Source organism: Caretta caretta, chromosome 12, assembly GCF_965140235.1.
Source record: "Caretta caretta isolate rCarCar2 chromosome 12, rCarCar1.hap1, whole genome shotgun sequence".
NCBI classification, from domain to species: Eukaryota; Metazoa; Chordata; order Testudines; family Cheloniidae; genus Caretta; species Caretta caretta.
Window position 1 is genome coordinate 33648928 of NC_134217.1, and position 27956 is coordinate 33676883.

The following is a 27956-nucleotide window of genomic DNA, read 5'->3' on the forward strand; positions in this document are numbered from 1 at the left end:
ACGAGCTGAGTCACTGACCAGAGCTTATTGTGCTAGGCCTGGACAAACATTTAACAAAAAGACATTCCTGACTATCCTTTGGGGGAAAAAGCATGAGCCTAAATTACAGTAGAAAAATTCAGTGAACTCAAACAGCTAGAGAGGTTTGTAAAAGCTCCAAATATTCTGGTTTCACCCGGTACATGATCTTAAACACTGATTTTAAATGCAACAGTAGCCTGAACCACTGATAGTCTTTCTTACTGGCTGGGTTCATCAAAAGATGCAGTTCTGTTAACTGTAGGCAGTTAAGAACGCTGTTTAGTAAATCACTGCTATAGGTGTCTGTCTGTCTCTTTCGTATTATATAATATATAATTTCATTCACAAAATCTTATTACCTTTTTTGGTAATAAAATAAAACAACTTAAATGATAAACTTTTCTTAATTTAAAGGAATCTTGGGCACAGGATCTCAGTAAAGTCCGAGAACGAATGACAAAGTTTATAGATGACACTATGAGAGAAACTACTGAGCCCTTCCTCTTTGTAGATGAGGTGAGATAAAATATTTTCTCTTATTCTATACACATTTAACTTTCTCTTCTAGTTCTTTGAAATTTAGTTTGCTGGGCAAATCCCCCTCTATTAGCAAGAGAGCAGTTCCTCTAAGCTCCATTGTTAGTGTTATATTCTTTTCTTTTTTCTATTGAATGCATTTAAATCCATTCTCTTTTTTTATGTTTTAGTTTCTCACTTACCTTTTCTCAAAAGAAAACAGTATTTGGGATGATAAATATGATGCAGTAGATGCTCAGGATATGAATAACCCTTTGTCCCACTACTGGATTTCTTCCTCTCACAACACGTAAGTTTCCAAAATCTTTATCGTCTCTGATCAGACAGACCTGGTGTATGTTAAGAGAAGCAAATATTAATTTAAGTTTTATGCCAGGGGTGCTCAAACTGGATCTGTGAAGGCTTCCTGAGAAATTGCATCTGATAAGATTCACTCAGTTATAGTGTCAGAAAACACACCCCTTCCCTCCATCTCCTGCCCCCAACAGAAGAGCACAAGAAACTTTGTTAAAAGAATGTAGTCCAGAAGTTGAGCTCAGACTGCCACAGTGAGCTTCCTGAAACTCCTTGATGCCAGAAGATGGCGATTGAATGACTGCGGGTGCAAAATTTCATGCTAATGAGGGAGTCTCCACTCCTCCTGACACCTACAGCCCTGTTCAGTTAGCCTCATTACAATGCCTAAAGAGTCAAATCCTGCTGGCCACATGTAGCAGGATGTTTGCCTGAGACTGGGCTGCAGAATTTGGGTCAAAGTCCTCTGTCAGAGAGTCTCCCTGGCACACCTTATTTACCACGTCATTTCACTGTGGTGGGTTGTATTTACAGAGAGATACCGATACTCTGAGCATCACCTGTATTACAGCATTTTAATCTGTTGGGCATGCATCTGTGATTATAAACCTCTAGAGAAAGGTTATGATAATATTTTGAGTTTATATGTTATCTGCAGTTACAAAAGAAGCATGTGACAGGACCTGGAATAGAACCCTGGTGTCCTGGCTCCCAGACTGCTTCTAAAACCAAGATAATATGTAATATAACTTTAACATGGTTGGATCATCTTGAGGAAACTGTCATCCTCCTTTATGTGACCTGAAATGTAGCAGAACTGTGGTGGTTGTGCTGAGCAAGATGGGGGAAGAGCAGGCTGCTCGTGGGGGTGGGAACTCTGGGCGAGACCACAGCTCTGTGACAGTTTATACTGCAGAAGGGGGTGACTCAGGGAAGAGAAAGCATGTGGCTAGTGGATCTTGGAACAACATGTTTCCACTGGTCAGGAACTAGCCCTTTTTATGGGAGACAAGGATTCTAGCAGAGAGGGACCATATGTGCCTCTATACCCAGGCATGTGGGAGCGGAATTAAAAGTAACAACATTCAACAACCTTCTTTATTGTTTGTTACAGTAGTGCCTAAGGACCAAGAATGGGGCCCTGTTGTGTTAGGTGCTGTAGAGAGTATTAGATGGTCTCTGTCCCAGACAGCTTACAATCTGAACAGACAAGACACACACAGCATAAGGGAAGTATAACACAAGTAGAGTGAGCAGTTTGATGGCAGCAAAAGGAATGTTTGTGCCATATTAATTTTTTGGGGTGGGTTTACTTAGGGATCAGCTAGATGGAAAGAGAAGAAAACCAGGGTGAGGAGGTACAGGTCAGGGGAGAAGAGGGTAAGGGGAGCAGGTGTGGAGTGAAACTGAGGTAAAGAGACTGCGTAGGAGTGGTAGGGAGAGAGGGGGACGGTTGGAGCAAACAGCCAATCGGCACAAGGCAGAGAAAGCTTGGTCAAAACCGTAGAAATTCTCTGAATTGTTGTAAGGCTCTCAGTACTTGTCCTCTGTGAACTGTGACATGCAAACTGCTAGGCCAGATACAAATCTATGTGATGGTTAATTTTCATACTTAAACAGTACTGGATGCAACAACAAAAAAACAAACTAGAAAGTTCATTCACTGGAATGGGGAATTTTATCATCTAACGTTGTTTTAAAAAAAGAAAAAGTGGAGAAAATATCCCAAGGAATTTAAATAACATGTACAATTAAAAAAAAAAAAAGGCTCGTGAAGTGTATAGGGACCTTTCCCTTTCACTAGACAGGTATGCTGTTTGACCTGGCCTCGACTTGGTGGAGTTTGGATATATTGTAGAGATATGTTCTACTCTACAAAAAGCTGGCAAGGGGCAATGAATGAACTCTTGGAAATTCTTGCTAACTGATCCATGCCAAGGTGCTTTAGCATCTGGTTCAGAGGAGTCCACTCGCTTCACAGAAAGTCAAAAATTCAAGTATTCCAAGCCTCCACAATAGAAAAAGATTTAACATTCAGAAACTCAGCAACAGAATATATGGGACCCTTTTTGGAATTGTTGCCTTCCTTCTGATGGTCTCTCTTTACTGTTCAGATACCTCACAGGAGACCAGCTTCGAAGTGAATCTTCCACAGAAGCTTATATCAGGTGCCTTCGAATGGGATGTCGATGTATTGAGTGTGAGTAACAAGCTTGTGGAGTGGTTTGTGACAGGAATGCTTTTGTTCTCCACCTTTGCATAGCTTCCTGTGGTTGCTAAGCACAGCAAAACCAAAACTTGTTGTTTTTTAACACAAAATTATTCCTCTCTTTTTGTTTAAATGATGTGCTAACTATTAGAACCAACATTCTTCAGAATTCCATCATTTTCCTGCTCGCTTGCTCTTCTTTTATTCTTTTGAAGCACTAAAATTCAAGCAGCTCTTTTAAAACCTATTTGAGTGTGTACACCAGAGATGAAGCTACCAGAATGACCAAATTAATTGGTTAAGCCCCAGCATGCCCTTCTCCAGTACATCTGTGATAGAGGTTTGCAGCTAATTGTTTTAATTACCTTCATGCATATTTTCTTAATTTAGACAAAGCCACAATCCCTCTAGATTTTTATGTTTTGGTGTCACAAAATTCGTATCTGCCCAACTAACTTTTTATAAAAGTTAATTTCACTATGCTCTGCTTTCCACTAACTGCAAGAAAAGAGCTTCTTTAGTTCTGCTCTTGTGCATCTTACAGAAGGGTTTGGCCAGAACCTCATGATATTTCACCACTTCAGTCTGGCCACTGACTCTTTGTTGCACTTATTGCTATTGCTTCTCAGTCCTAATTACAGGAGTCCCCCGTCTGCAGTTGTTTACTCTGATACTCAAGAGTTTATCCTTGAGTAAGGACTTCAGGACTGGGATCAAGAAGACTTCACAGGACAAACTTTCAGAATCTCTCTTGGAGCAGCATATTTGCCACTTTAAACTCTGGTGAACACTAGTAAACCCAGAATTCAGCTGCCTAAACTCCTACTTTTCTGTTCCTAGCTGTGTGCGCTTTTAGAACCTCCATACTGTATTTTTTTTATCACCATTACTTCATGCAAACTTAACCTCCTCTGTGAGGGATATAAATCTACTTAGCAAATCATTTTAATATAACATAAAAGTATATGACTCATTGTAGGAACACAGTGGAGCGCTGAATGTGTGTTGCGTTCTGTATATTGGAGTTATTTAGATGCCCTCTTCTTTCTTCCGTTGTCTGCTGTAGTGGATTGCTGGGATGGTCCCGACGGGAAGCCGATCATTTATCACGGATGGACACGGACAACAAAAATCAAATTCGATGATGTGGTGCAGGCAATCAAGGATCATGCATTTGTCACATCTGAGTGGGTTTTTGTTAATTTATAAACCTGGTTTAGAGGATTTTAGAACTTTCCTCAGGAGAAAAGGAACCTTTCATGTTTGGTTAATTGAAAAGGCCAAGGTGCCTGTCTTTTCCCCATTTCCCTGCTTGAGATCTTCTCTATAAAGATGAGCTTGCATCTGTAAAACTTTAATAAGTGTGATTTTTAAAAATACGAGAAGTGGAAGACAGAGCATTAGTGAGAGGGAAGCTCATAGTCCCAAACTTACCGTCGTAGATGAGGTTGCAGCTGAGGAGATGGGGAATCCCTGCTCATGCTTCCTGCAGTGGTAACATGGGCTGCAGCAGTGTCTCAGCTCTCTCCTCTTCAGGCCCTTCATTAAAACAGCTTTAATAGGAAAAGTGTTATCTGTCGGCAGGGAAGGGATAGGAGGGAGATGGGGCTGCAGAATCCTTTACTCCTCACCGTCTAAGGTAACTGGCTGGCCATAGAGGAGAGAACAAATTTCACCCTCTTGTGGGTGGGACAGGCTAGGAGATCTAGGAGATGACGTACTTCCCAAAGCTCCCACTGGGGTTGTTGCCGTCTACATGAGTCTGAGCCTGTACTCAGTAGCCGCAATCCGGCACATCATTATTTTGGTTGGAAACACTTCCTGGATGGGATTTTGGGAGCTCGATAATGAAGAAAAGGCATGTCTTAATATTCAGGGTGTTCCAAGCCTCTTTTCTGTGGTTGGCTTACTGAGCTGCATGGGTATCCTCACCATGGATAGACATTCAGCTAACCATGTACAGTGCACATAGAGGTCCCCGTGCTTCAGACGTGTCAAACCATCAGCATGGTGAACGTATCGAGGACTGCAGTGACACTTCCTCACACTGCTCATGTTTGGTGGTGGTGGTGCGACCCAGTGATTGTACGTCTGTGGACTTGCCCCAGAGCCACTCAGTCCTCAGTTTGCTTTGGATATTTTTTTTCCCCTTCCCTGGCTTTTTTAGATGCAGAAATTGAATGCGGCCTCTGCCTTTCTGTTCCCTTCTACCAAGGTTCCCAGTGATCCTGTCGATTGAAGAGCACTGCAGTGTGGAACAGCAGCGCCACATGGCCAAAGTATTCAAGGAGGTGTTTGGGAATCAACTCCTAATGAAGCCAATCGAAGTCAGTGCAGATCAGCTGCCGTCGCCAACCCAGCTGAAAGAAAAATTCGTCATCAAGGCACGTGTCCTTTCTTTCAGACTGGATCTGGATACTAGAATATTTGAAAGCAAGTGGATTTAATGCAAACACTGTTAATCTATTTTAAAGAATAAATATTTGGCAAAATTTAATTACAAAAATGAACGGCATTGTCCTGAAATAAGAAACTGAGGGTAGAACTATAGCTTGGCATAACAGGTTTTTCAGATCACTGGCAGTTTGGGGGGGGTTGGAATGTGGGTTGAACTGAAAATAATTCTTTTGTGAAGGCAAATATTTTTCCCCAGCAAATTGAAAAGTTGAAAAAAATAATTTTGTGTCAAATGAAACATTCCATTTCAGCAAAATTGAAACGTTTCATTTTGATTTCAACCATTTTTAAATGATTTTGATTTTTTAAAAATAAAATTAAAGGAAATTTTGAAATTAAGTAATTTTGAACTAGAAAATTGAAACTTTTCGTCTCTAAACAAATGTCAAAATGAAACATTTTGATTTTTTTCTGAGATTTTTCTTTTCCCAACTGAAACAATTTGGCAAAGTCAACACAAATTCATGCAACATTTCAGTGTAATCAAATCTACATTTTTTTGATGAGAAAATGGTCGAAAAGTTTTGCCCAGCTCTAGTAAGAATCCTTCCTGTCTACTTTGTGCATCATATGCCCTGACCAGTTCCTCTTTCAGAAACTCCTGTCATAAAATATTGCATCTACTGCCATTTCATCTGTTTAACCTTCTTTGGAGTATCAGTCACATTGGTTAGGTCTTCACTTCGTTTTCTATTTGTGCAGTCCTGTTCTATCCCTTTACAATATATCTCCGTGTCACACAGGGATGCTCTGAATCTTTGCTGTATCTTTTTTCATTATAGCTGAGGACTTCGTTCCATATATCATAGTTGAGATTACACACAAGCTGAAAACTCTCTTCTCCAGGGTACTGGCATATGCTTTGCATGTACTTTCCATCAGCCAAAACTTGGTCCCCTGAACAAAATAAAAAGCTTCATGTCTATATTTGTACAACAAGAATCCTCTTCCTCCCCCATCTGTGAGCACCCATGTAGTTCCTTTGCTCCCAGTAGGTGGGATTTTGTAATTACAGATCCACTAGCTGTGCCCTTAAAGTGCCCACATCATGCCTGAGTCCCCACCTTCATCCTCCCAGTATTCTCCCCCCCTCACCCCCACCACTGCTCTAGAGAGATCTGCCATGGAACACTTCTCTGTGGCATGCATGTGGCCTTTTACCCTTGCACAGTAGTATTGTAGTGGTGCTAAAGAGGTTAGGGCTTTATATCCCTATGTGGAGAAGCAAGCAGGATTTGGTCACACTGAGAAATAATCACCCCTGTTTCCTTCTTATAGTCCTTTTCCTGTTTCCTCCTTAATTTCTGTCCTTTTACTCATGTTCTTTTTCTCTTCACCTTGAGGTCTGACAACTACTCCTCTTTTATCTTCATTCCTTCCTTGCCATATAAAGGTCACTTAACTTTCTGTCTTCTCTAATGAATTGTGGACTCTTATCAGAGTAACTGATCCTCTGTCTCCCTCATTTGAAACTTGCTGTCAGGAAGTTAGAGGAGCACTTGGCTCATCTATATGGTGAGCTACTGCCAGGGTGTAAATCTATAGCACATCAGCATGCTGAACCTTAATGACTCTGTGTGGACATTGCTACAGTGCAGTGCAAGCCCTCGTGTGTGGTTCTCATTGCATTGTAGCAATGTCCAGTGTGTGACAGGCTGGTGCACTGTCGATTCGCACCCTGGCTTGGTGCACACTAACTCACCATGCAGACAAACCCTCAGGTTAAATTTGCAGTCAGTGGGGAAAACTAATGTTTAAGCCTGCATGTAGCCTCCACTCTCAATGTCCAAACAAAGGAGAGACGCTCGAGAGGAGGGGTGTGTCAGATAATATTACCAAGATGTGCCAAGGTGATCTGACCAGGCTTACGTATGATTTTTATTTATATTTTTTAGCATAAAAAATTGGGACCAAAGGGAGACATAGATACGAACCCAGAAGACAAGAAAGAGGAGAAAAAGCAACAAGGAGAACTCTACATGTGGGATACGATAGAACAGGTATTATTTCCTAGATATTTGCTGCAGTTTGTTGCAAGGTTTTTTAATTTCTTTAGCATTTGAGATTTAAATGAGCATTCTCAATAGCAGTAGGGAAAAATATTTGCTCTTAGCTGACCCAATGTGAGTATGGAAAAGAGACGCTGCGTAAGATGTTACATTGTTAAATTACTACTTATTATTACAGCTTCTTGGTGGTGGTTAGGAGTTTCTATTTTTATCTCTTTAATTTTATGGATAGAGTTGTCGTCTTGTGTTAACAGTTTTAACACTTGTCTTTGTTTCTAGACATGGACTCGGCACTATTGTGCTATAGCAGATGAAAAGCTCTCGTTCAGTGATGATATAGAACAGAACGCTGATGACGATTCGTCAAAGGTGATTACTGGGCTTTTTGTTGTTTGTTAAGTTTATTCCTGTTACTCTAATCCCTTGGTAAAAACTAGCTAAATGTATTTTAGTGTCCTCATTAGGCTGGAGAAATTAAAAATCATCTAGTTTGTTATCCCAAACTTCCAGAAACGAACACATTTCCATCTTCCTCACGTCTGCTTTAAGCCAAATAGAGAATTCTACCACTATGGGTTTCTGAATAAAAAAGGAGAGGTGCACTGAAGTTCTTTTCTGCTTATATGGAATAAGTTTAAAGGGAATTGCAGTGCAGAATGATGTGGGGTTACTCACTTCATAGTATTAAATACAACTCCTGTCTGGTTTGAATACTTAATTATATACCAGGGGTGGCCAATCTGCGGCTCATGGGCCACATGTGGCTCTTTTTTACCATTAAAGTGTGCCTCACGGAGCCCCCCTCTTCCCCCCATTCTCCACCTACCGGACTGGGGGTGGGGTGGGAAGGGAAGCTCGGGACCTCTGCCTTGCAGTGCGGAGGGGGGTGTAGGGCCTTCTGCCCTGCGCAGAGGGGGGGCTGAAGCCCGGAGTCCTGGCAGGCACCTCCCATGGAGCTGAAGCCCTGAGCCCCGGCAGGTGCACCCTCGCTCTCAAACTTCTGAAGATTGTCATATGGGGCTCAGAGGGTCAGTAAATTTGCCCACTCCTGGTATATAGGAAGAATTACACTGTCTAAGGGAGTGTCATTCTTCCTTATCTCTTGGCCAATGGGAATTACGTGCTCACATCAAGAGAATAATAAAATATTCTTTTCTCCCTTTAATATAAAACCAAAGGGAGATGAGTTTTACATGAAGCTTTTTAACATGTACGGTCAAATTCATCCTCTTAAACTGCCCCTGCAGTGTTTACAGATGCATTTGTTTGCAATTCACAAATCATTTGCACGTACAATTGTTCAGTGGAGGGTCTGTGCCAGATAATTGGGTGCACCTGCAGAGGTCACTTAATGAAAATTTGGGTCTTTATTAAGCACTTTGATAACCCAGTTTTCAATAAAACAAAATATCTTTAGTGCATGGTTAATGTTCAGTGTAGACGAGCATACGAGACAGTGAAATTGCTTGTGGGCAGTTAAGTGCTGAAACAGGTGTGTTTAACAACAGTCAAATGCTTTATTGTGAGTATATTCGTCTGCCAGGATATTATTCCTATTCTAGGACTAAACAAAAAATGATTAATTAAATAATGATACATAACACAACACACCTTTTTTTTTCTTTTTACTGTTTGTTTTGGAAGCATTAACAAGTTTAGAAATCTTTATTATGTAAATATCAGACACAAAACAATAATCATTACAACAGTGTGCTTTTGTTTAAAGAGGCATTACACAGGAATATGGTAATCAGATCTCTCTAGCAGGGTGTTACCATATTTCAGAATAAGCATCATTATAACACCTATAACATGTAAAAAGAAAAGGAGTACTTGTGGCACCTTAAAGACTAACAAATTTATTTGAGCATAAGCTTTCGTGAGCTACAGCTCACTTCATCGGATGCATTGTTGTTTCTAGTGATTTTATGAAACTGAGTGAAATGTCTGATTATGCGTATTTAACAGACCAGGCAAGACTACCAACTGTTAATATTCAAAACAATTAGACAAGTGTACTGGTTTGTTTGCAGGTGAATCTACTTTGCCTGAGTATTGAATAAAAGATAACCAAATATCTAAGTTTATTATTTATCTTTGTTTATTTTCCTTGGTTCACAATCGGTCTGTTAATTTTCCCATAGCAACAACCTCTCATTTGTTTTAACTGTTCCTCTATGGTAGGACTGTCTTTCTTATCCAGTGAGAGATTACTGATAGCTGTGCAACTCCTAACAAAAGAGAGGTTAATTTTTCATTTCCTTTTGTGTGACCATTTCCACTAGAAATCCCCAGGAGAATTTCCAAAGGATCATTTGGGAATAAATATCTAATAGTTTGTGATATCTGGTTATGGATTGCATCCCAATACTCTCTAGTGACTGGCAATGTTTCCTCTCATTTTCCCATGCATGTGCGGAATGAATTTTGTTATGGACGTGATGTGTGGCAGGGGTGGGGCCAAGGGGTTCGGAATGTGGGAGAGGAGTCATGGCTGGGGCAGAGGGTTGGGATGCGGGGGGGGGAAGGGGTGGGCTCTGGCTGGAGGTGTGGGCTCTGGGGTGAGGCCACAGATGACGGGTTCAGGGTGCTGGAGGGGGCACAGGGCTGGGGCAGAGGATTGGAGTGCAGGGGGGCGAGGGCTCAAGCTGGGGGTACGGGCTCCGGGCTGGGACCAGGGATGAGGGGTTTGGAGTGCAGGCGCCTCTCCTCGCAGCAGCATCTGGGGTGGGGGGGAGAGGTGCCTCTCCCTGCTGCGGCAGCTCCAGGGCTGTGGCCGGGGGAGAAGGGTCTTTCCACGCCTCTCCCTGCCATGGCAGGTTTGGGGCTGGGATTGCGGGAGATGGGCCTCTCCCCGCCGCAGCCGTGAGCACCTGTGTGGCCCTTGATAGGCTGATGCATGGCTGCGCAGCTTAGAGGGAACTTAGGTGACCAGAGAGATCCACCACATATGCATAAAACCTCCTTCTTCAGCATAATTTCTCCAACATGTATTCCTGTTCAACATATATTAACCTGATTGGTGCGAGGTACCATTGAAACAGTATCTTAAAGAAATTTTCTTTTATTGGTTGCTCTGAGGTTGCGGGCCCTCATTTCCAGATCAATCCCCATTCCTCTGGGATAATTTGTCGATCATGGTCCTTTTCCCAGTGTATCACATATGGACATTTTTTGGTTAGGAAAATTGTCTGCAGAGATTGATATAAATTAATTATAATAAAAAGAAAAGGAGTACTTGTGGCACCTTAGAGATTAAGCAATTTATTTGAGCATAAGTTTTCGTGAGCTACAGCTCACTTCATCGGATGCTGTAGCTCACGAAAACTTATGCTCCAATAAATTGTTTAGTCTCTAAGGTGCTGCAAGTACTCCTTTTCTTTTTGCGAATACAGACTAACACAGCTGCTACTCTGAAACCCATTAATTATAATGTTTTTGTTTCCTAATTGACCAGGTGCCATCGCTTCTACTAAAGTTATCTTTCTGTATAGACAGTTTGCTAGAAAGTTGAGAAACATAATGCCTAACTTGAAAGTACTGGTACGATGGGAGAGTGGGCCATTTAAAATGACCTTTGATCTCTAAATAAGTCAGAAAAGTTTCTTTACTAGGTAGTTGGCTTCCACTGCTTGTGTATTTCACTGCGCTCCCAATCTTTAAAGCTCTCTGGCTTGACAGCACATCTCTGGAATTAGCACTTGTCATCCAAAGGTCTTTAAGAGATGACCAGTTATTATCCCCATTTTATAGATGTTAAAGCTGAGGCACAGGACTCAGTAAGGGCTGGAATTTCAGCGATGCCTCAACCTGGCTTCCACCTGTCAACATGGAAGTTTGCATGTGCGCTCTTTCATCACTAACATCTGTATGCACAGTTCCGCCACATGCAAGCCAGATCACCTGTTCATGCAGGTTTTAATGGTGGGAGGGCCATATATGATTATTCAGGGCTGTGATTAGCTAAAATCCTCTTGTCAAAAAACCCTAAAATAGAAGATGCTCTGATCTATAAGAGTATTTTCTTTAAATTTCTGGCCACAGATCATAACTACTTGCACAAGTCTAGGAAGGTGAAAATCTTTTGAGCTTAAGTAACCTGAAAAGTGATCTGAATTACCTGAATGCACGTTATAACCATAATAAACCTCTCCATGCTGAGGAAAGGGGAATGTGAAAATCCTGACACAGAACTTTTTGAGGAATATTAAGAAAAGGTGCACAATAGCCATAACCCCCCACAGCACATGTCTAATAGTTTGTTTTTCGTTTGACAGCAAACCATACTTCAGATTTTAGACAAATATTCCTTTTTTTTAAGGGTATTGAAAGTTCAAGGAAGCTATAAAATTGACCTACCATTGTAGAAGTCCTTTTAACCAAGACAGAACCCTTTACTATCATGGTAAAATATAAGTTAAAAATGGGAGCTCTTCTCTTGTGATCTAGGAGGTGAAACATACTGAGCTGCACTGCAGCGAGAAATGGTTCCATGGGAAAATGAAAGAGGGGAGAACAACTGCTGAGAGGCTGATCCAGGAATATTGTGCTGAAATGGGTGGCAAGGATGGAACATTCCTAGTTAGGGAAAGCGAAACTTTCCCTAATGATTACACCCTGTCATTCTGGTATGGCTGTTTTTTTGATACTGGTGTTGTTTATTCTACTATATTGTGTAAGAATATATTTTTTAGAAAATATGATTTTACAGCTGCTATGGGAGGAAGTAGGAGTGGGGGATTTAGTGCAGTTGTGGAAAGATCACACTTTTTTAATTAAGGTTGTGACGGGGTAAGGCCAGATGGCTATGGAAAATGGAAAGTGGGAGATAGATAGATATATTAGCTCCAGGCTAAACAAATCCCTGGTACCAGGATAAGTGAAATGGCAGCTGCTCCAGGGCCAATTAAGAACTTTCCAGAAGGCAGGGAGAATGCTAGGTTGATTGGGACACCTGAAGCCAATCAGGGTCTGGCTGAAACTAGTTAAAAGCCTCCCAGTTAGTCAGGTGAGTGTGCATGTCAGGAGCTGTGGGAGGAAGTTGTGCTGTTGGAGAGATTGAGTAGTACACACCATATCAGGCACAAAGAAGGAGGCCCTGAGGTAAGGGTGAAGTGGAGCTTGAGGAAGTAAGGGCTGCTGTGGGGGAAGTAGCCCAGGGAATTGTACATGTCATGTTCCTAAAAAGTCAGCTACCATAGCTGATACTATTAGGGTCCCTGGGCTGGAGCCTGGAGTAGAGGGTGGGCCTGGGCTCCCCTTCCCTTCCACCTTTGCCCCCGATTAATCACTGAGACTGGGAGACAACAGAGACTGTGCAAGGAAGGATAACTTCTCCTCACCTCCCTCGCTGGCTTATGATGAAAATGGCTCAGTAGACTGTGACCCTTGTCTCTAGAGAGAGAAGGGTTACGTCGAGGGTCACAGTGAGCCTCTGAGGCTAGCGAAATCCGCCAGGAAATGCAGGACCCATGGAGGCAAGGACAGAGCTTTGTCACAAGGTGCAATTTAGTCTAACGTTCCTAGGCATGATTGGGCTCCATTTGGGTTATGTTCATTGATTGGAATAGATAATAGAGGTCTAATTGGTCTAATCTTCCACTTCTCTAAAGCTATAGGAGCATGAAGGGTTTGTTACAATATTTCTTCAATATGTGGGCCAAAATTGTATTTAATTTGCACTGGTGTAAATCATCGGTTTCCAAGCTGAGCAGATAGTTTCCCAAGTTCGTTTCCCAAGTTCATTTCCCTTGGCAGAGTTTGATCTTGTTGATAAAAGAGGATGTCCCTATAGGGGAAAAAATAAAAGATTTTGCCTAATTTTTCCCAGTCTGGAGTTATAAATAACAGTATATCAGATCTACTGGTGAGAGAGCCTTCTGCGCTAATTCTACAGTGATGCATATTGCGACATCTGAAACTCTGTAGGTTGAAAAGAACAACTCCCAACAATCTTATTATTTGTTAAAGAAAGAACATGATTTGCTGTGACTTTATAAACTCACAAACTAGAATTAACCAGGAACAAGTTAGATAACATCCTAAATGTCCATCTTTATTAACTGTTATTTTTCCTCCCTCTTCATTTTTTAAGGAGGTCAGGTAGGGTCCAGCATTGCCGTATCCGTTCTAATAGTGAAGGAGATACCATGAAATATTACCTGACCGACAACCTCACCTTTGATAGTATTTATGATCTCGTTCAACACTACAAGGAAGCCCACTTGCGATGTGCCGAGTTTGAGCTGCGTCTGACTGATGCTGTGCCTAACCCCAAACCTCATGAAACTAAAGAGTATGTACAGATGAAGGGAAGTGCTTGGGTTGTGTTAAAGGGTGGAACTTTTTGTTGTCATTTATGGCCATGGATTTCATGCATTCAGGAACACTTTGGTAGCAGCTGTCATGGGAATAAACTTCATTGATTTCTCAGAACCTTGAAAGATTCAGCTTCTACTCTGGGCTTCATGGGGGGCTAATGGTAAAGCAGGTGCTCACTGGTAACTATACTGAGTTCAGAGAAACAGTGAAAGCTGCAATTCACCCAGAGGGTACCAAGTCCTTCGTCTCCCTGCTCTCTTTCTTTGCTTGATAATTTAAAGAACTCAGCAAGTAGGGTTAGGTGTTGAGTTGTTGCCTGTGATCTTGCAACGAATTTGGGGAATTCAGAAGTTACTGTTCGTGCACCATGTGAACTTTTGGTCCATTGTTTGGTCTACAGATGGAAAAAGAGAGATTATTTTGTGTTCAAAACTTATGTCCATGACTTTCGACAGTTTTCATGGTCTGGTCCCTGGTTCTGTACGGTCCTATACATCCTGAGATATCTTTTGAAGTCGGTGTGAGTTGAGGATGCCTGCTGGGACTCAGCTGATTTTGTTTTTACACCACCGCAACTAATGTAAATTGTTCTAGCTCCACTGAAATCAATGGAGCGAGAACATTTTACATCAGCTGTAGCTCTCCCCCTTGGTGCTCATTAAGAGCCAGATTCTTCCATTGTTACTCACCTTGAGTAGTACTTGTGAGAGACAGAATCTGGTCCTAAGGAAGTATCCAATGTCTGCTGTTTTTCCCTAGCCCATATCTGGACTCTTCCTTAAAATCTTCCACGTCAAAACTCTGGCTCCTGTCTGGCATTTGGTTATGAACAGATAAAGCAGCATCTGCCACTGTTCTATGGAGACAAGTTGATTTATGTTATATTACTATAAGCAGACAAGGTGTTCTGATGTTTTCCTGATGGTTTTACCCAAAATAAGCTGATGCGTTACAGTATTTTGCTTTAAGATGCTGTCATATGTGCCATGATGAGGAAAATCTAATGTATAATTTATCTTGTAATGTCTCAGGCTATAATTCTAGTAACACCGCCAGTTATTCTTACTGAGTGACACTTTGACAAGCTTTGTAATCGCTTGTCCATTTTCTTTCCCTCTACTGTAGCTGGTACTACCGTAACCTGAGTCGAGGAGAAGCAGAAGACATGTTGATGCGAATTCCTCGAGATGGAGCGTTTCTGATTAGAAAGAGAGATGAGCCCGATTCATTTGCCATGACATTCAGGTAAGAGAAGACACATGTGACTGTGCAAGGGATAGCTCAGTGGTTTGAGCATTGGCCTGCTAAACCCAGGGTTGTGAGTTCAATCCTTGAGGGGGCCATTTAGGGATCTGGGGCAAAAATTGGGGATTGGTCCTGCTTTGAGCAGGGGGTTGGACTAGATGATCTCCTGAGGTCCCTTCCAACCCTGATATTCTATGACTCTAACATATAGGGCCATTCATGCTCTCTGGTTCTGAACATTTAAAATCTTCCTGTTGTATCTTTTGCATGTATAAAATCTGAGTTTGCTCTTGCAGCTTAGGTAGTTAGCCACACAGTTTCTTGATGTGCACACATAAGTGGATGCATGGGCAAAATATATGTGCACGTATGGATGGAGTGGATAATTTTGAGTATGGCTAAAAACTTGGCCCAGGATATCTCATACTGTAGTGCGTGTGTGGACCTTTCTTGGCTTCTGTGAAGCTGTATGCCAGTGCAGTTCTCTGTGCCGGATCAGCACTACAGATCCCAGGTCTCTGACCAGAGGAAACCTAGTTAAGTTGCATAATAATTTGAGGTTCATTCATTCAGCATCTGTTACATTATGCAGCTCACTAAAAACGAAAGTTGCCATTTGTCTGCTGTTAAGTATCCTTGCTAATAGCAACTGCTTTATAACAACAGTTTCTCTTATTGAAATTGTGTGTTTATAAGAACTGTAATGTACTCTATTGCAATTTTGAATCATATTAAGTTTCTTCAATCGTGTCTGTTAATGCAGTATAGAATATTGTCTTGGAGAGCAGATACATGCTGTCTTTTATTTATGTACTTTACATTGAAGATTTTCAGACTTCTCAAGTCAGCAGTGAGCTCTAGTTTCATCTTTCTCCTATTGGGAAGATAGGGTATTAAAGTCCATTATGGATTCTAGACAGTAATGTCCTTATGAAAACAATTCATAGCCAGAAAAGTTTGTAGGTCTGGAAATTTTGTAGGTATCTTCCATGTATAGAAAAGTGGTTGGGTGGTGGTTTTTACAGTGATTACCAAAAATTCAAAAAATTTTCAAGTTGAGAGGAATTTTTCCTTTAAAAGTAGATTGTAGTGGCTATCAGAAGCATTATGGGGATAAAGTAGCCACTGTTTCTGGGGAGACTGCTTCTTGTCACTTAAGTGATTGACAGTGACAGGCTTCCAAAGAGAATCTTAGTCCAGATAAATTCTTTTTGGCTAGATGACTGGTGAAGCTGAGAGGAGTCTGGAGTGTGAGGGTTAGTGGGCAAACGAAAACAGGAAAAAAATGAGGATATTTCCAATGCTCCACATATTGGAGATGGGAAAGACAATTCCTGAATCCGTTCTATTTGTGAATTGAATGGGGGAACCTGAAATTAATTTGGATAAATGAGGCTTTGGAAAAGTGCAGAACTTTTTAATACATTTACATGTGTCAAGGGATAATGGTAACAGTCCATGGTAAGTGAGGTTTTACTGTGTTAGGCCCCAGTGACTTTTAAAGTATCACAGCACCTGTACTAATTCCACAGAGCTGAGGGGAAAGTGAAGCACTTCAGAATTCAACAAGAAGGCCGCCTCTTTGTGCTGGGCACCTCTGCCTATTTTGAAAGCTTAGTTGAACTGGTGACCTACTACGAAAAGCACACGCTGTACAGGAAAATGAAACTGCGTTACCCTGTGACTGAGGAACTGCTAGAGCGCTACAGCACGGCAAGTGATTACCTTTGTAATGAAGTGATTCAGTGAAAGATAAACACCCTCCTCCGTAGTAGTAGGAGGTGAAGGAGGATAAAATTCCAACCCTCCCTCCCCCCTCCCAGGGGAAAAAAAGTAACCGCGTACATCAAAGCAGCTCTTTGCAGCTTAGTTTTTTGTCTGTTAAAGAAAAGCTAGGAGACCTGCAGTGATTATGAACCAAATCCATAGCACCACCTGCTAGTTTTTTCAGTTCCACATAATCTCCCTCAGCCTCTCCAAGTTCTTCACAAGCATTTAATGAATTAAGTGATACTTCTGTGAGGTGGTGTGGTTCTACTACTGTTTGATTAAAGATAGGCATAGGCAGGTTAAACGACTTTCCCAAGGCTACATGATGAGCTAGTGATAGAAATGGGCCTCTAATAGAAGTCGGGACTCCTAGCTCTGGTCAACCCCACAGTTTCTGAATTGCTGAAGTGATACTGTAGATACGTGTGTACAGCACATAAGGATCCCCCACTCTGTAGAACAGTCCTGTTGTAGATTTAAAATATATTTTCTTAACTGCTTTTTCCTCTCCATTTTTAGGAGAAAGATATTAATGCGCTCTATGATGTCAAGATGTATGTGGAGCCTAATGAAATAACCCCATCAGTGGTATGTTTACGTTCAAGTGGTTTTTCGAACTAAACCTTCCTGTAGTGCCTGAAAAGATGTCAGAACATTTGTGTTGATTTTTCTGTTAATTTCAATCACACTTTTCAATATTTGTATCTGGCTTGTGGGGGAAGGTAAAACTCAAGAGGGGTATAATTTTTCCCTACACATTTTCTATATGCAAAGCTAGTATTTACTCATGCAGACAAGAAATTGAGCAGCTGGCTTCTCAGTGTGCATAGGTGATTCTGATTTTCACATGAATGCTTGTGTGGATGTGCCTGGAAATTTGAACCTACATATATGCACCGAGTAAAAATGATTACTTGTGCAGGGTTTTGCATGCAAATGAAGGTGGACAGTCTTGCACACTTCTTATACAGTATTGAACTTTTAAAATTTCTTTTATTATGCATGTTTTTAAATGTTAAACAAAAATGGCATGGTAAATACATATTTAGCTGTAATTCTCGCAAAAGCCATCTTGGCTGTAAATGCACATTCAGCTGTAATTCTTTCCCTTCGTGACTAATGATTGTGCATTACTGTGGAAGAATTCAGGTAGAAGTAAATTTCAAGATAAGGAAATTGCTTGTCCTGACAGAAACTTGGGTTTCCTAGAGGAAATGTATTCTGTAGTATTGTTGATGAGGTTTTGAAGGGGATGATAGGACTGATGCATACCCTGAAGAGAGAGAGACCGCATCCCAAACCCTGAGGCTCAGATTGTATCTGGGTGTATGTGAGCAGGGATGATAGCTCACGGTTCTCTGTGTAGAATAACCATGCATCCACAAAAGAAGTACTCTTTTGGCTGGTGTTTGAAGAATACTGGTTAAACAGTGCCACTTCCTTACACCAGCAGATGTCACTCTGGAACCTTAGAGTTAAGCTTACCCAGTCTAATAAAGAAAGATCTTTTTTCTTTTGAGATGGATTTATTGATCATTTTGTGACCTGTCCCTCTCTCTGACCCTTTTATTTTGTTTTTTTTACAGCCTCAGAGAACAGTGAAAGCCATATATGACTATAAAGCTAAGAGAAGTGATGAACTGAGCTTCTGCAGAGGGGCCCTAATTCATAACGTCACAAAGGAATCAGGAGGCTGGTAAGGAGAGTGATTCCTTGTAGAAGAGCCGCCACAGAGTGTATGTGATGAGGAAATGAATTCAGCTTTGTGCAGGGGTTCTTAAAATCTCTGCTTCTGACCCAGCCACTGTTCCTTATACATCCCAGAAGTTGATGAAGAAAGAAAATCCCCTTTTACTTTTCTCACCTTCCCACCTTGACACACGTTGTTCCTGCCTGGCTTTTTGACAAGAAGTACTGTAAAGTGTTTGGTAACTGTCAAAGAGCTTTTGAGAGGAGTGACCATGTGGATAGCGCTCTCTGCTGCTGTGTGACATCCAGGTTTGAGTCCTAGCCAGTCCTTTGCTGTCTGGGATGGAAGGGGCAGGGGTCACTGTCTTTACCAGGAGGGAGTGACTTGCATCGCTTGGTAACTGCATTGTGGACAAGCCAATAATGAGGTTGATGGGATCTGAAAGTAGTCCTATCCGTCTCTCCTAGGTAGTGGCATTGCTAGCCCTCGAAGGAAATGGGAGAGAAATGGGCAGGGGAAAAATCTTCCACTGGGAATAGTAAAACTTCTGCTATGAAGGAAATCAGTGCTGCTCTCTGGAACAGCTGGCAGTAGTGGTTCCAAGTATGGCATGGCTTGATTTTTTGCTGCTACCCACATTCTTTTGATGATCACCCTTTATTGCAGCCTCAGCGCTCCCTTCATTGCTTTCTCCCACTGTCATATCTGTACCTTCCCCCGATACCAAGAACCTATGCTTGGTACAGCCTCCCTATCTCAGGGTGTCAGGCCTGCTTCCTTTCCCCATTCATATCCCTCCCAAAAACCCACTTCTTGCAGGAGACCCTCCAAAGGCTAACCCTGGGTCAGTGGAGCATCCCTCTCCATGCTTTGCACAACACCCCTTGAAAACCAAAATGGATTTAGGTTATCTCCATCCTCTGAGTATCTGCCCACAAGTTTTCATTCCTACCTGGCTTATAAATTGATTGGAATGCTTAGGAATCTAATGTCCTCTAGTTGTTTCCACGAAGCAATCAACCACATAAAAGTGTTTAGTGCTGGAGGGGAAGCTCCTTAAGTCATTAACTGCAGTTTGCAATAGCTGCAATCCCTTTGAAATCACCTACCACAGTTAATGATCTCTTTGTTAGAGCTTTTAGCTGCTTCATCACTTTTATTTTGGCAATAGCCAACTAGCAAGCTGGTCTTGGGTATTAATGACCAATTTCTTGAAGATTATTGCTTAATTAATGGTCTGTGTTTGAAGGTCTTCAGTTGTCTCTTTTTTAAATTTTTAAATTTCAGGTGGCAAGGAGACTATGGAGAAAAAGTCCAACACTATTTTCCATCTAATTACGTTGAAGACATGTCAGCTGATAACTTAGCAGACCTTGAAAGCCAGGTGAGGAGTTCAGGGTTTGGTTCATGTCTTCCATTAGCACGATGCTGCCCTCTGCACACTGAGTTGGTTTCTCTCATTCATGGGATTATAACTATATGTTGTGCATGATGCAGCCTTAGCATAGAGTAGAAAAGTACACATAGTGTTTGCCGTCCTTGGGGCTGTGCAGACACAATTGTCTTCTGTCCTTGATGCCACTAGTTTTGTTTGGCAGGTTATTCCTAATGGAACTGCATTTGGGGAGAGGTATCGACGGGGTGTGTTATAAGCAATTCCCTGCAGGCTAAAGATTAGCATACAGTAACTCCTCACTAAACAGTCTAGTTATGTTCTTGAAAAATGCGACTTTAAGCGAAACGATGTTAAGCGAATCCAATTTCCCCATAAGAATTAATATAAATGGGGGGGTTAGGTTCCAGGAAAATTTTGTTTCACCAGACAAAAGACATTATATACATATACAGTATAAGTTTTAAACAATTTTAAACAAATAATTAATTTAATACTGTACTCAGCAGTGATGATTGTGAAGCTTGGTTGAGGTGGTGGAGTCAGAGGGTGAAAGAGGGTGGATCGTCTGGCTGCTCCTCTTGCTATTCTTTCCAATGTGCTGGGCTACTCAACCCCCCAGCTCTGCCCCAGGCCCACCTCCACTCCACACCCCCGGCCTCTTCCTGCCTCTGCTCCACTGCCCTCCCCAAAGCATGCCATATCCTCACTCCTCTCCCTCCCCCTCCCCCAGCCTCCTGAATGCCACAAAACAGCTGATCTTGGAGTTGCTGATCCATGGGGCTGCCGGTGGGTGGGAGGTGCTGGGTGTGGGTGTGGAAGGAAGCTGATGGGGGCTGCCGGCCCACCCTGGTTCCAAGCCCCCACGGACAAACAACGTTATAAGTAAACATTGTTCTACTTTAAATAAGTATGTTCTCTAATAGATCAACAGCGTAACAACAAAACAACGCTACCCAGGACAACGTTAAGTAAGGAATTTCTGTACATGGTCAGATTTTCAGATAGATATGTGGAACAATTATGTGCCCCACATATGCACTTAATTTGCCAACATAGTTACTGCAATGGTTTTTGGAAATGGGAAAACGGAATGCACAAATGCATCTAATTAGCTGTTTTCACACCCTGTTACCCAGTAGGTAACTGAACCAATTGTGCCAGCCAAAAGCATGTGAAAATGTGTTCCAGAGTCTTTGACAAAGAGCAATTTAATCTAACAAATGAAAGCAAAAGTCTGAGTAGGCAGTTATTAAATTGCATGAATCCTTTTGGTTTTTTAAAATAAAATGTTTGATGAACCCTCAGATCAGTGATGCCTTGGGTGTGTGTGGGGAAATTTATATGAACACTTTGGTTTTTCTGGTATTGTAAAGGAAAGCTTTAAAAATGAGTAATTATGCTAGGACAGTAGCTTTGTAATGTAATAGTCAAAATACAGTGAACCGGTTGAATTGAAGACCCACAGATGAACCAGGGTTATTCCCAGCCTCACTAGACATCTTTCATCCATAATGAGAGATCCTCTCACTAAAAGTGAACTTTTTAAACAGAGCCCTTGACGGTTTCTCCATGACACTGTGGGCAGTTATAGGCGGTTAACTTTGTGTTTAATTTTTGTTATGCATCCTGTGACTACTGATTAAAAAGGGAAAAGATTAAGAGAATCAAATTAAACCCATTGTTTCCTCACAGATTATTGAGGACAACCCCTTAGGATCTCTGTGTCGTGGCATACTGGTCCTCAATGCATACAATGTCGGTACGTAGCCTCTGAAGCTTGTAGCGGGATTCCTAGATTTTCCTCCTTTATTTGGGCTGTTTCCCCTAGAGAAGGAAAGATGATGCTATCTATTCAGCCTGACAAGAGATTTTATCATAGCGGAAATCTGTATGGTTGGCTGCTGCATTGAACCAGCCATTCATACAGCATGCAGGTAAGACTAAAAGAGTTGATACATTTTTGTATGTGTCTGTTGTTACTGTGCTGTCCAATAGTGAAAATGCCGCAAGGGAAGTATGGCAAGGCTTTTGTCTTCGTACTGGAACCCAAGAATCCAGAAGACCCTCCGGTTGAATTTGCAACAGATACGGTGGAAGAGCTGTTTGAATGGTTCCAAGGCATCAGGGAAATCACACGGAAAACTGCAGAAGAGGTACCAGTAGAAAAGGAAATTTTTGTTTTATTTTGCAATGGATAGTTATAAAATTAGGAAATAATGAGTCTTCGGCCATTTGAGAACCACTTAAGCTCCCCAAACCTCACTAAAGCCTGAACCGCTGAAGTCTCTTGCATATTTATTTTACAGGACTTGGTTCTGCAGTTTGACTTCAGTGCGACTATTTACATGGTTAAAGTAAAACACCTCACTAATCTGGGTCTTGTTTTCTAAATTTTCAGGCACCTCAGGACAGTTAGCAGAACGTCAGCCATCAAAGAGAATTTTAACACTTTCAGCAGAGTTCTCCCTCAAGTTGATGACTTGAGTGCTTTATGCCTTGTGGTGTTGCCTGCATCTATGCAGAGTAAATAGGATATACTAAAAAATGATAATGGTAGTGTTTTACGTCCACTTAGCACAGGTGTAAGTTATGGCATGCCTTGTGCAAGGCAGTGGAGAACCAAGCTTGAAAAGTATTATAGTAAATCCCCGAATGTATGTGCTATCTGAGCTCCTTTGCCTAAACTCCTCTTCATAATCCTGCTTCCTACCTCTGCTGTCTAGTGTATACATTTGTAAAACACTTTCCTACTTGTGCCAATAACTTTATTATATACGGCTAGTAATAATTTGCAGTTTGGAATTCCTCACTTTATCTTCACCTGGGTGTTTTCCAGGTCTCTGAAGATTTCCCCCCACTTCAGCTTCTCAACTCAGGGCTTTATCCACTTTGTCATCCCTGTTTTATACCGGCACTAACCGTGTCCTAGGAATAGTCTATTATTGTTGGTATTCATTCCTGGTTAGCTATCCTTAGAAGTGTACTTTTAAGAACGAGTTTACAGCACCTGGAAATGCTCCTTTGCTCGTGAAAACATTGCTTTTAAGTGAAAGCTGTATGTCTATTAGGATGTTACACTGTGGTGGGTCACTATGTATTACAAAGAGGTAATAGCTTATATCTGCACTTCTCCAAGGCTATGTCAGTTCATAATACTAAATTCCTCTTTGCTTTTCTTAGACCACAGCACACAGTCTCTGGTCTGGTGATTGCTTCTGGAAAAACGTCTCTCTGCAGCTCCTGTTTTCCTCCCTCCTCCTGCTGTTGTGAGAATTTCTTTTGGAGATTTCCTATTTCCTACTGCTTTGTAGCCTTTTGTACTGAAGCTAGTAACTATTCAGTATGTGACTCCATTTATACTTCCTATCCTGCAATCACTTCTTGAATCTTTTTTGTAATTTTGATCACTTCCTGCCAAATTCTACCTTCACTTGATGCAGGGCTCTCATTGACTTCAGTGGCTTCTAATCTGCACCAGGAATGGCCATGAGTAGCTGCTGCCTGCCAAAGTGAGGAGTAGCCTGGTTCCCCAACTCCCATTTGAATGGGTTGCAGGTATCCTCATTCAGCTCCCACAACACCAAGATTTAAACCATCTAGTATTGCAGTAGATTATGGACTTTTCCATAATGATGCCTGTTTGATCGTAAATTATTTTTTCATACCTGGAAACGCTGGCTTGCTTTGCAAAAAGTGAACTGCTGGAGCAGCGCGCTTTGCATTTGGAGACAGCTGGAATTCAGTCTTGGAGGCACAAGAGATACTTAATCCTGATCGAGATCATAAATAAATGGAGATAAACTTCATTATGCTTTGCATTTTTTTGTCTGTGCATTTATATGAGGGTGTTGAGTCAAGAATTTAGCTAGATTTATATGGATGTACATAAAAACAGTAATTTAGCTGCCAAGCTTCTTTATATGATTCCGATTCAGGAAAATGCTTAGGCCTAGATTTTTAAAGGTATTGAGGCGGTTGCTGCACTCAACTTGCAATGTCTAAGTCTCATTTTGAAAATTAATTTAGATACTTAGGAACCTGAGTGCCTAAATCCCTTTTGAAAACGAGACTTAAACTGCTAAACCCATTAGGTATTGCAACACTGAGTGCAGCAACACTTAAATGCCTTTAAAAATCTGGGCCTTAAGCACATGCTTAACTGCTTTCTTGAATTGGGGATAAATGTGTATGTAGGACCTCTGGTTTTAGGTTTTAACCAATAAAGACCACCTCCCCCCATTAAAAAAATGAAATAGGTGTTTTTATCCAGCAAACACTGGATAAACACTGTAAATGGTTATTTGCCTCTAAGGGCCTGTCCAAACAGAGCAGTAATGTGGACTACAGGAGTGTGATTCCTAAAGCACAATAGGATGTTGTACATTAATTGGTCCATGTAGACCCTGCTGGTGTGCACTAAAGGCTCCCTAGTGTGCTTTTATATAGTGCTGTTTGAAACAGCACTATGTTAAAGTGCCTTAGGGAACATTACAAAGAGATTACTTGTTACAGTATATACTACTGTAATGAGTAATGGATATAAGATAATATCCATTACTCATTACAGTATACAAGTGAGAGACCCGAAAACCCCGAGTTATTGGAAACCTACATAAAACTAAAAAATTGTTAAAAATGAACACCCAAAATTATATCAATAAACCCTGAAAAACAGAAGTCCTAAATATATGTCACATCCAAGTGCATTTATGAAGTGTTAAATATGAAATCAGGGAGCTGGAAGTATTTTAACATAATCATCCTTTCTTTAGAATATGTCCTAGTTTATTGTGCCATCATGTTCTACATATGTGAAATCTAAAAATATTTTTTTAATCTTAAACAGGAGACTAGGAGGAAGTACTGGGAAAAGAATCAATTAATTGCCATTGAATTATCTGACTTGGTAATCTACTGCAAACCTACAAGCAAATCCAAGGACAATTTAGGTGATTTATTTTTAATAATAATTTTCGCCTTGCCTGCTTGCATGCTAATCCAGTTCAAAGAAACATTATTTGAAATTTCAGAATTGAAAATAAAATACCTCCTTTCTGTACTGGGAGAGCTCGGAGAGCTCATGCAGCAGGATTTTCAGTGGCAAATTGGAATTGTACACTGGAGAGAGCTTTATAGTATTCAAATGATAAAGTGTCAGGTAAAATCTAGTGAGTTATTAGAATTGTTTTGAGCATACATCTCAACCTGTCGAGGCTCAAGTCTGGGACAAAATGTGGAACAAACTCAATCTAAAATAGACTTGCTCTACATTATGTAATATTTTGCTGTAACAGTCTGATTGTCACTTACAATAAGACCCCTTGAAGCTACTGGAGTGACATGAAGATGTCTTAATGTAAATGAGAATGTGGGGCAATAACAGTAAAAATTTCTGGATTGACACTGAAATTGATTACTTGCTGGGTTTTTGCCATTGTAACCAGATCCATGGAATACCCAACAAATATCCCCTTCCTGCTTAAGATTCTTTGTGAATGCTTGCAGTAAGCCGTAAAGGTAGATTTGAGGTGTTAACCATGGCTTGCCCTCCATTCCTCCACTTACATACAGGAAAGGATGTGCTGCAGTGCTCAAATGAGCATTATTAGCAGTGACGGGATGAGAACAACACTGTAGCCTTCATCCAGTCCCACCACAATGAGCAGTTAGAGAACTTGTCAGGCAGACAGGTTATTTTAATTTTCAGACTTGATGTTCAACTTGCGGTGTGTGCATTAACAAGAAGTCAATTATTCTGTGTTAAAGGGTGAGGTAAAGCAAGGCTCCAGTGGAAATGGAGAATAAATGGTGGTTTCTTTCTCCTTTTTTTGCCTTTTTCTCCTCCCCTCCTTCTGTGTAGAAAATCCTGATTTCAGAGAAGTCCGTTCTTTTGTGGAAAACAAAGCTGAAAGTGTTGTCAGGCAGAAGCCTGGTGAGCTGTTGAAATACAACCAAAAGGGACTGACGCGGGTCTACCCTAAAGGACAGAGGGTTGACTCATCTAACTATGACCCATTTCGCCTCTGGTTTTGTGGCGCCCAGATGGTGTCTCTTAATTTCCAGACCCCAGGTAACATTCTCATAAAGAGGAGCTTTAATTTGTTTTTCATTCTTTCAATTGACCATTAAGAAGTTCCCCCTCTAGTTTCTCCACCACCCTGGACATTGTGGTTGATATCTTACGAAAACAGGAAGATAGATGGAAGAAGGAATGTGAGTGCTTGAGAGGATTGAAACTATATGAGTTGTTTGCTTGTGACTCTGTGGATTGGCTACTTGGGCAGATCACAGAAAATTCATCTCCATACACCCTGCAGAGTTCACTTGTGGGACCTGATCCAACTCCTTTGAAATAGTGGAGTCTTTCTCTTAACTTTAATGGGTGTTGGACTGGCATGTACGACCACAACAAGTGTAAATCAGCATAGCTCTACTGATTTCGATAGTGACACCGATTAACAGCAGCTGAGGATCAGGCCCTCTTACTTCCGTAGGCGCTGACTTCTACTTGCGCCGGTTGGTGCTCGACCCCCCCCTTTTCCCCCGGCCCGGCCCGGCCCCACCCCATCTCATCCCTGCCCCGCTCTCTCCCTGCCCCTATTCCAACTTCTGCCCAAAATCCCCATCTCAGCCCTGTCTCCTCCCCTGAGCGCACCACGTTCCCGCTCCTCCCCCCTCCCTCCCAGAGCTTGCTACACTGCCAACAGCTGTTTGGCAGCAGCAAACGCTGGGAGGTAGGCAGAGGAGCGGGGATGCGGCGCGCTCAGGGGAGAAGGTGGAGGAGGAGGTGAGGGGTAGGGTGGGGAGAGGAGCTTGGCTGCCGGTGGGTGCACAGTAGCTACTAATTTTTCCCCATGGGTGCTCCAGCTCCGGAGCACCCACGGAGTCGGCGCCTATGCTTACTTCACATTGTACTGTGTTGTGTTAACTGAGTAACTCAATTTAATGATCAAGAGATACTAGATGAGCTGGTTGGAGAAATTTTGGTGTCAGAATAAACAGTACCATTAAAATTGATACACTTCATGAAATTGTGTCAGGTGCACAAGAATTTCATTTCCTGTTTTAACATTTTTGGATATGAATTGTATAGATTTTTTTTCATTTTGAGATCACTTTCATTTTGTTTCTTAATTTTGTATGATCATAAAACTATTTTTAAAAGATCAGAATCTAAACGAAATATTTCAATTTTATCAAAATGAAATGTTTTGATTGACCTGGAAAAAAATTGCAGAATTTTCTTTCATGGGGAATTTTGAAATGTTCCATTTTTGTTCCTTTCAAAACCTCAAGATGTTTTCTGAAAGTAGCTTTTTCCCTTTGCACAGCTCTAGCGATATCAGCTTGTATTTGTTACTATATTGATATTTTGACCAGTTCACTGGCAAGGGAAAATGTGTTTGAATTGGAAATTCACAACATTTCTGGTTTGACAGAATTTTCTCTTGGCTTTGATATGAAGTTCAGTGTGAATCCAAGTGTCTCTTTCAGATTTCTAATCAGTGGACCAATGACAATCAGTTCTAATTACTGAAGTGAAACATTAGTCATCACCTAGTCTTTGTGAAAGTGGCAACCAGTGGGAATGGCACTAAGGAGCCATCAAATTGATACTTTGTCGTCCTTTTGGATTTAATAAAATGGGGAACTCTACTGTCATGGCTATTTCATTCTTTCCCTAGATAAATACATGCAAATAAACCATGCCTTGTTTTCACTTAATGGACGGACTGGATACATTCTGCAGCCAGAAAGCATGCGAAATGAGGACTATGACCCAATGCCAAGTGAATCAAAGAGGAAACTGCAGATGCTTTTGACAGTGAGGGTAAATGTTTTCTTTTGTAAATATATTCTTACTAGTAGTAAAGGTCTATATGACTCACTACAAATAAAACTATTATATTTTCAGAGCAAGAGCTGTGACAATTACCAAAACATACTTTATTTAAATGTCAGTGTTTTAGGAATAAAACTAATTCTGCTACTTTCCCTGAAATGAAA

The 27956-nt window shown here is 41.3% G+C and overlaps 1 protein-coding gene across 2 annotated transcripts in view; it reads left to right on the forward strand.

Moving 5' to 3' along the window:
* PLCG2 (phospholipase C gamma 2) overlaps positions 1–27956 on the forward strand; it is a 93737-nt gene that overhangs the window by 47869 nt on the left and 17912 nt on the right. For both annotated transcript variants that reach the window (XR_007359281.2, XM_048870685.2), the window contains exons 10-28: positions 436–537; positions 729–847; positions 2967–3052; positions 4128–4248; positions 5277–5445; positions 7414–7518; positions 7807–7896; positions 11977–12155; positions 13622–13822; positions 14974–15093; positions 16626–16806; positions 17383–17451; positions 18450–18559; positions 19841–19937; positions 21642–21708; positions 21945–22102; positions 24796–24898; positions 25810–26019; positions 27635–27780. Coding sequence is in view for 1 of the 2 variants with exons in the window: in XM_048870685.2 (XP_048726642.1) it covers positions 436–537; positions 729–847; positions 2967–3052; positions 4128–4248; positions 5277–5445; positions 7414–7518; positions 7807–7896; positions 11977–12155; positions 13622–13822; positions 14974–15093; positions 16626–16806; positions 17383–17451; positions 18450–18559; positions 19841–19937; positions 21642–21708; positions 21945–22102; positions 24796–24898; positions 25810–26019; positions 27635–27780 (2433 nt within the window). In the remaining variant the exon portion in view is untranslated. The remainder of the gene's footprint in view (positions 1–435; positions 538–728; positions 848–2966; positions 3053–4127; positions 4249–5276; positions 5446–7413; positions 7519–7806; positions 7897–11976; positions 12156–13621; positions 13823–14973; positions 15094–16625; positions 16807–17382; positions 17452–18449; positions 18560–19840; positions 19938–21641; positions 21709–21944; positions 22103–24795; positions 24899–25809; positions 26020–27634; positions 27781–27956) is intronic.